Source organism: Neoarius graeffei, chromosome 25 (genome assembly GCF_027579695.1).
Source record: "Neoarius graeffei isolate fNeoGra1 chromosome 25, fNeoGra1.pri, whole genome shotgun sequence".
Taxonomy (NCBI): Eukaryota; Metazoa; Chordata; class Actinopteri; order Siluriformes; family Ariidae; genus Neoarius; species Neoarius graeffei.
Window position 1 is genome coordinate 6,979,154 of NC_083593.1, and position 8,260 is coordinate 6,987,413.

Here is an 8,260-nt window from a genome sequence, read left to right on the forward strand (position 1 = left end):
TGTGCTTATTTTTGAAAGAAAAGCACTGTTCTTTTCAATGAAGATCACTTTAAACTAATCAGAAATCCACTCTATACATTGCTAATGTGGTAAATGACTATTCTAGCTGCAAATGTCTGGTTTTTGGTGCAATATCTCCATAGGTGTATAGAGGCCCATTTCCAGCAACTCTCACTCCAGTGTTCTAATGGTACAATGTGTTTGCTCATTGCCTCAGAAGGCTAATGGATGATTAGAAAACCCTTGTACAATCATGTTAGCACAGCTGAAAACAGTTGAGCTCTTTAGAGAAGCTATAAAACTGACCTTCCTTTGAGCAGATTGAGTTTCTGGAGCATCACATTTGTGGGGTCGATTAAATGCTCAAAATGGCCAGAAAAATGTCTTGACTATATTTTCTATTCGTTTTACAACTTATGGTGGGAAATAAAAGTGTGACTTTTCATGGGAAAACACAAAATTGTCTGGGTGACCCCAAACTTTTGAACGGTCGTGTATTTCAAGCAGTTACCAAATCACTTGGAGTGGGAGGGAGGCGTCCATAAAAGAAGCTCAAGCCTGATAACTTCCAGGTGAACTCATCCACCTTCCCGGAAATGTCTCACGGTTTCCTTCAGTGGAAGGGGAAAATGGGGTGAATTGTTAGCTATATAAATGTATAACCTAAAATGGAGGCTTGTTTTATAAGTTTTAATAGCCTGTTTATTTAACTCCCGCCCCTAAAACACGCCACCAGTAGGGTAGAAGGTCTAACCCACAGTCAGTCCAGTCTCCAGTCACAGCAGAGAGAGAGAGAAAGAGAGAGAATCCTGTCAGCCAGCGTTTGTTTTACTCAAATTAACCATGGTGAAGCAACTCTAAAGCATCATTGGAGCCTCACAGAAGTTAAAACTCCCGTTTGAAGTCGCGAAAAAAAGGTAAAAGAAGTCCAAATTTTGTCAGAATGGTCGTGTTGCAACATGTTTCTCCTCCAAGAGAAGGAGTGAGACATGAGGAAGTGGACATCACTGCCGTCCTGGACGGGAAAAGACTTGGGGCAGGAACTCTTTGCGTTGCAGAAAGGTAAAGATCAACCCAGGTGCTGAAGAAGCTGAGAGAAAATACTAGAAATGAGATGTATTTCAAACCTGTCTCACTTTTTTTTCTTCCATATAGGAGGTGTATTAAAGTTTGAGTTACACTGTCTGCAAAATGTGGAAACAAAGTAACAAAATGGCTGTTTTTTTCTTCCCCACTCAGTGTGGAATAGAAATGATCTGCTTTGTGCTATTTACCTTAAAAAAGGTTCTGTAGAACCCATAAAAGGTTTCCTGACCTGTTGAGTTTTGTATCAGAGTAGTTGTTTCTTTTATATAATAAAAGTCTTGGGCACATGTCAAGAAAGAATGTCTAAAGAGCAGTCATAAATGAAGCAAAGTCAGGATAGGGTTTAGTTCGATGTCCTTTGTTTGTCTCAGTGCAGTTTTCTGAAAAGGAAATGAGCTGCAAGTTTTCCTAACAATCTTCCAGAACCGGTTCGAGTTCCTCTGGAGGTTTTGACTCGCCTTTTATTTTTGCAGCAAAACCCAGCATTGTGCTTTTGTCTGAAAAGTGGCTTTTGTAATATGCTGTGCTATTCAAACATTTTTCTGTAACGTTTTTTTTTTTTTTTGCGCTGTAAAACTATCCTATGGGCAATTCCATGTAAATGTCAACCTCACCATGCAAAAATAAAGCAACATGTAATACATCAAAACCACTCCCAGAGATCTCACCTAGGCCTGTATTTTACAGATGTGAATAAGTTGAACCAATTTGTCACAAGAATTGTTCCCTTCACCTTCACTACTTTAGCTAATGACCGTCAAGAATTTGGTGATTTCAATGCAAATTGAGTACTTTTTTCAACAACCAAAATATGATACATATATTCGCCCACAACAATGTTCAGCATCCTTTCAGGACGCAATGGGGTTATTGAAGCAAACTGTAAATGAGGTATATGATTTCACATTTCATTGTCACCGTGGAGCCGTGTTGATGCGACACCGATTTACAGGACAGGCGCTGTCACATCCGTAACATTTTTTTTGAAAAAGTTCTTATTATACATCCGTATGAAATGCAACACAGAACACGCTCTTTGCGCAAAACTAATTCATTTTGAGTTGATATATTATGGTGGTTATATTGCTGATTTTCTAAACATATGCCATGTCTATTTCAGACGTGTCACATCCATAACGGAATTTTGTCACATCCATAACGCTGACTTTTCCTTCCGAAACGCTGCATGAAATACAAAATATTTTAAACAAAGATTTTTTTTAATATTCACCTTGGACCCCTCTATCAAATGGATATCTCCATTTCGACATTAGGTTTACAATTTCAGAGTTTGATAAAAATGTAGGCGGCACGGTGGTGTAGTGGTTAGCGCTGTCGCCTCACAGCAAGAAGGTCCTGGGTTCGAGCCCCGTGGCCGGCGAGGGCCTTTCTGTGTGGAGTTTGCATGTTCTCCCCGTGTCCGCGTGGGTTTCCTCCGGGTGCTCCGGTTTCCCCCACAGTCCAAAGACATGCAGGTTAGGTTAACTGGTGACTCTAAATTGAGCGTAGGTGTGAATGTGAGTGTGAATGGTTGTTTGTGTCTATGTGTCAGCCCTGTGATGACCTGGCGACTTGTCCAGGGTGTACCCCGCCTTTCGCCCGTAGTCAGCTGGGATAGGCTCCAGCTTGCCTGCGACCCTGTAGAAGGATAAAGCGGCTAGAGATAATGAGATGAGAGAGATAAAAATGTACAGTCACCCAAGAAAAGTGATACTTTTTCTGTCACATCCATAACGCATCTTTTATTGGCATTTTCTGGCATGCCCTAGATGTACTATGGGAATTGTTCTTGTTCCATCACTTCTCCAGTATGGTACAGCCTTAAAATATGCAACACCTGTTTAAATACTGGGAGACAATAAAACATGCACTGGGTCATTTGTTGCCATTTTGAGTTCAAGTGTCACGTCCATAACGCTGGAATTGCTCCTATCTAGAGACCGCTTTAAAGATTCTGTAGAACCAACAAAAGGTTTTACATGTCAAAGTTATCCATCTAAAAACAAATCCCTTGTTGAACGTTTTGTCCATGAGCGTCCAATAGAGATGAATGCATCTTGCGTGGTTTTTCAAGCTATTATTATATTATTATCCATCCATTATCTGTAACTGCTTATCCTGTGCAGGGTCACGGGCAAGCTGGAGCCTATCCCAGCTGACTATGGGCGAGAGGCAGGGTACACCCTGGACAAATCGCCAGATCATCTCAGGGCTGACGCATAGAGACAAACAACAATTCACGTTCACACGTAGTCAATTTAGAGCCACCAGTTAGCCTAACATGCATATCTTTGGACTGTGGGGGAAACCCACACGGAGAATCTGCGAATTCCACACGGAAAGGCCCTTGTCGGCCACTGGGCTCGAACCCAGACCCTTCTTGCTGTGAGGCAACAGTGCGAATCACTACACCACTGTGCTGCCTATTATTATTGTGGTGTTGTTTTAACACAACTCTGAGTCATGCATCCGTACATGAAAAAATAATCAAGTCTTCAAATGTCCGTTTTTCCCCATCTCAGTCGTGTATCCTGGATCGATGGATCTGGATTAGGATTTTCTCTAGATTATCCCTCCATCAGCCTCCATGCCATCTCCCGTGACCTGAGCGCGTATCCTGCAGAGCATCTGTATGTTCAGGTCAACTCCAGGCATCAAGGTATGAATGCAGATCGAAGACTGGGGGGAGTCGTTCTGTGTCCGCACCAAACGCACCCGAGTCAAATGTATTTATAGTACAGTATTAATTACCTGGCTTAGGTGTATCAGGAGCTGATATAAATGCTGCAGAGGAAATGGCTACAGGCTTACACTGAGTGGACTGACAACCTCTCTGTTGGGTGTTTTTAAAAATGAAAGGGTAGTGTTCTTACTGTTGTGGATTACAGCATTACGTCAGACTTTGGAATATCCATCCTAACTTTTTAATTAGCCTTAACAGCACACATGCATAATCACGGGCTTGACATTTTCAGAGAGGTATGTATGCAGACAAGGCTCAGTGTGTGTGGGCTTGCTGAAAGCAGCCTTCCTACCCCATGCTTAACTTTTTTTTTAATCTGGTCATCTGTTGGATAAGTCTTTCCGGTGGTCTAAGAGACAAAGCCAGCTATTTCCTGGGAAAACTGTGCTTCATATTGAGATGCTTCTCTTGTGCTCTTTTGTGACAGTACATATCTGAAGAAAAGCATCTTTCTTTCTGTATGTATGTGCGTGCGTGCGTGCGTGCTTGCTTGCTTTGGCCAACCTTAAAGGCAGGACAGATCTAAGGTGCTTCTTTTCTATTTATTTGAAGCACTTTTATTTGAAGTGTTCCTGTGACCGAGATGATTTTTTTTCATATGAAATTCCAGTTACATAAAACTTTCGTTCTTAGAAAGGTTCAGATAAGTAGCTGACATGACTGAATGGTGACGTTATTTGTTTATTGGCATTAATTCATGAAATTCTGAAGTGCAGAATAAACATTTACTTCTTCATCCAGTCATCTTTAAATGTCACTTTTTGTAGTTGACTTTTTTTTAAAATAAGCCATCGCATTTGTTTGCGACTCAAACAAGAGAAGGTAAATAAAATGGGGAAAGAAAACTGTTAGTCACTGTAAGCTATCCCCATTCTGATCTAATTTTTCTAACCCTGTAGCGAGTCTCTGTTCCGATGATTTAGCTGGAAGCAGCTCAGTTACATAAATGCATGTTATTGGATGAACCACAATGGTGGATCTGTTCCAGAAGCCTAAATTTATTGAAATTGCTACGAGATATATATATTTATTTATTTTTATTTTTTTTTTCGAAGTACTGATTGGTCTGCTGAAATACGCAGCTCTAGATGTATCCTTTGCAGTTCTTTCATGTTGCTAGCACATTTGATGATCTCACATAGGTTGCTACCTTGCTGTGGTTTGTGCTTTAAGAAGATTCCAAGGACGATGACGTGAAAGACGAAGCAGATGGCAGTAGTGAAGACGATGTTGATGATGACGACGACGTCTCCACAGGCGCGTTCACGGAGATCCGCTTTGTTCCAAATGATAAAGAATCTTGTAAGTGTTTCACGTGCCGTTTCAAAATGATGCTTTTTGTCAATATTTTGTGACTGCCCCTATCTTATCTGAGCTGCAGTGGAGAAGATGTTTGTAGCCATGTCCGAGTGCCAAGCCCTGCATCCTGATCCAGACGGCTCCGATTCTGATTTTGATGGTGACGAGTATGATGTCGAAGAGGCCGGTAAGGCTTTTCATAAAACAAATTTTGCAGTGACAGATTAAACAAATGCAACGTGAACACTTGTCTTACTTGTGGGTGTTTTTTAATAAATAAATATATAACTGGCCCGTAGAGCAAGGCCAGATTGATCTACCCACGTATTACTCATTTGAGGAGGGCCTGTCTCAGCTGACCATGGAAGGCCAGGCCACATTGGAGAGGGCAGAAGGGATGTTGGGTCAGTCCTCGGACCCACAACGCTGCATGGCTGGAGTCAGGACTGAGGATGCAGCAGCTACAGTCGATGGTTTAATACACTTTTTTACAACATTTTGTGTGGCGGTTTGGTTTCTGGTTTGAAATAGTAACGCACACATTCTGTAATTTTTACAATTGGCCAGTAATCTCATTGTTGATTGCCCTTATTCTGAGTCTTTTCATATAGATTAGTAGTATAACTTTTTGATCTGATGTGCAAGCTATCATTTTCTGACTAATGCATGCATGCTTTTTTTTTTTTTAAATAATGACCTCTATAAAATCCCTTGGTAACATGTGGTCAAGTACTCAGCCATTTTAGAGAAGCTTTCATTTGGGACTCAACCCAAGGCTTGGAAAGTGATTTCCAAATTCTCTGTGGCTTGTTCCAAATCCTTTTTCAAGACCATAGTGTTTCTATCACTGTGTTGAAATAACGGTTTTATTTATGAACCTTTTGAAAGCACTTCTCCTTTCACAGGTGATGCAAAGACTGACTCGGGTGCTCTTCGAGTCTCCGGGCAGTTTGACGACGCTGACGTTGACCACTGGTAAGCTTTGTGTTCTTTTGTAATATTTAATATAATTGCATGGGAACACGTTATGGTGTGTTGGTGAGACTGTTAAGGCAATGCAAAAGTTTGTACACCCAAAAGAACAAATTGAAGCTCGTTTTGGTTCTGTCAGTGCTTCTCAATCCTCCTCCTGGAGTCCTGCTGTCCTGCATATCTTCTGTCTATCCTTACTCCAAACCAAACACACTTGATTGAAGTTAGTGAGATTTAACATGCTCTTGATAAAACCAGGTGTACTCAGCTGATCAAAAGTGCCACTCGGTCAGGTACAGGTAGGTAGAGCAGGGAAAGATGGAAAAATTGCAGAGCAGGAGGGCCCCGGGAACAGGGTTTAAAAATTTTAAAATGCATTAAATCTAGATGTTATAGTTACTAATAACATATGCCCTTTATGACTTGAACCAAATTCTTTTAGATCTTCACATTTGCAATGTTTTCTTTCTATGTTGAACATTCCCTCTGCTATATTTGTACAAACTGCAAGTCATACACTTCCTTCTTCAGAAAAGATCTGGAACCAGAGAGGCCCGCAATATTCTCCTGATGATGTAGCCCTGGAATGATGTCATGTTTAAAATGCTAGGATGAAAACCTTTGCACTCGACTGTCAAAAACCAAAGCCTTTAAGTACAAATCCAGTGTGCTAGGCTACTGAGCCAAGCTAAGAAATCATTGCTGTAAAGTTCATTGCATCCAGTTCTGTATATTCATTCCAAGTGCACATGTGATTGTCAGTGCCACAGCTCATGGAGCCAGTTCCTAATCAGCTGTGTCGACTCTGTTGCCGTCCTGCAGACGGAACAGAGGGCCTCTTGTTTTCTCTCGGCAGAAGCACTTGAAACGGAGCCGGAACGGGCTAGCAGGGGGAGACACTGAATTGTGCAACGGAAGCCAAAGCACTAGGCCTGATGAATGTGCAACGAATTAGTGATTTAACAATTACTGGCTCACACCAGCCTTCCTTTTTGTGCTGACCAGTCGTACTGTCAAACCATCTTTTGTATTGACCTTTTGTTTACTGACAAGGACCAGTGTGTAGTAATATTTGCTTTTCAGTAACACATTAAATAAAGCTAAATGTAATTTGCTCTGGGTGGTTTTTTTTTTTCCTTCTTCTTTTGTCTGATTTGAAGGTTTTTATACTGTGTTGCTGTGTGCATGCTGGTGCTAGCAGGAAAATGAATGCCCTAGTTTTGCTATTTCTCCCTTTCACACTCGTGATCGATACAGTTCTGCCCATCTTCCAGACAGATGAAATAAGTTCCTTTATTCTCGCAGCTAGCACTGGCAGGGAATCAGAGCTCAGACTGACTCTACTATGGCATATTAACATGCTGCAAAGACTATTTTCTGCATCACAGAGCTAGAAAAGCTTGGATGCTTAGGGTATTCAATCACTCACTTTAATACATATTAAGTGTCTAAATGCACCATCTTCAATATTTCGCCATAAAATGGCCATTTTCATTCTGCATGTTGAGCAGCCTATTAAATATTTCAGGATTTTTTTTTTTTTTTTTAAACTTTGATCCCTAAGTTAGCTTCAAAGTCTGAAGGGTGGGAATAGTATGCGCTTATTTTCCACTGCACAATTTACAGGATAAAATCTTAAACCAATGAAGCAGCCTGCCCAGGAAACTCTGCTCAGCTTTTCCCCACGAGATGTCCAGAGTAATTACGAGCTCAAACTGCTGAGGAGAGCTGTGGCTAGAACGCTGAGATCTCAGCAAAGTTCAGATTATTGTTGTTGCCACAGACTGTTTTGCTATTTTGCACTGATCAAGTTGGGCAATGTGGTATAGTTTAGTTAGAAATGAATCCTCCGGTATCGTGCGTCAGTAAAAACCTAACGAAATTGTAGGAGGTATAATGGATTCCTGGTTTGTTAGTCCATTAACAATTTTTAAATACATAAATGAGGTGTACAGTGGACAAGTCTAAACATTCAGGAGGATTTTTGTCTGTAGGAACTTGCTGTCTTCAAGACTATGATATTTTTTTTCCAAGAATGACTGACTGACTGAACTCAAATAGCCTCCCCCCCCCCCCCCCTTCTGTGTGAGGCTAATAGCTGTTTTACCACAGCATTGTTGAATTCTTGAATCTGAGTGCTCAGAAGGTGTTGATGAACAA

General features: G+C 41.1%; 1 protein-coding gene across 4 annotated transcripts; it reads left to right on the forward strand.

Moving 5' to 3' along the window:
- Positions 1 to 597: 597 nt before the first annotated feature.
- Positions 598 to 7,215, forward strand: LOC132873732 (methylosome subunit pICln-like). 4 transcript variants are annotated; one of them, XM_060909526.1, is made up of 7 exons: positions 598 to 1,062; positions 3,609 to 3,745; positions 5,006 to 5,131; positions 5,211 to 5,315; positions 5,428 to 5,601; positions 6,034 to 6,103; positions 6,632 to 7,215. In XM_060909526.1, coding segments are annotated over exons 1-7 (732 nt in total). In that variant the 5' UTR covers positions 598 to 943; the 3' UTR covers positions 6,633 to 7,215. The 4 variants fall into 4 exon arrangements, with proteins under 4 accessions (XP_060765509.1, XP_060765508.1, XP_060765507.1 ...); XM_060909525.1 differs by having other exon boundaries at positions 600 to 1,062; positions 5,003 to 5,131; XM_060909524.1 differs by having other exon boundaries at positions 600 to 1,062; positions 5,003 to 5,131; positions 6,923 to 7,215.
- The last annotated feature ends 1,045 nt before the right edge of the window (positions 7,216 to 8,260 follow it).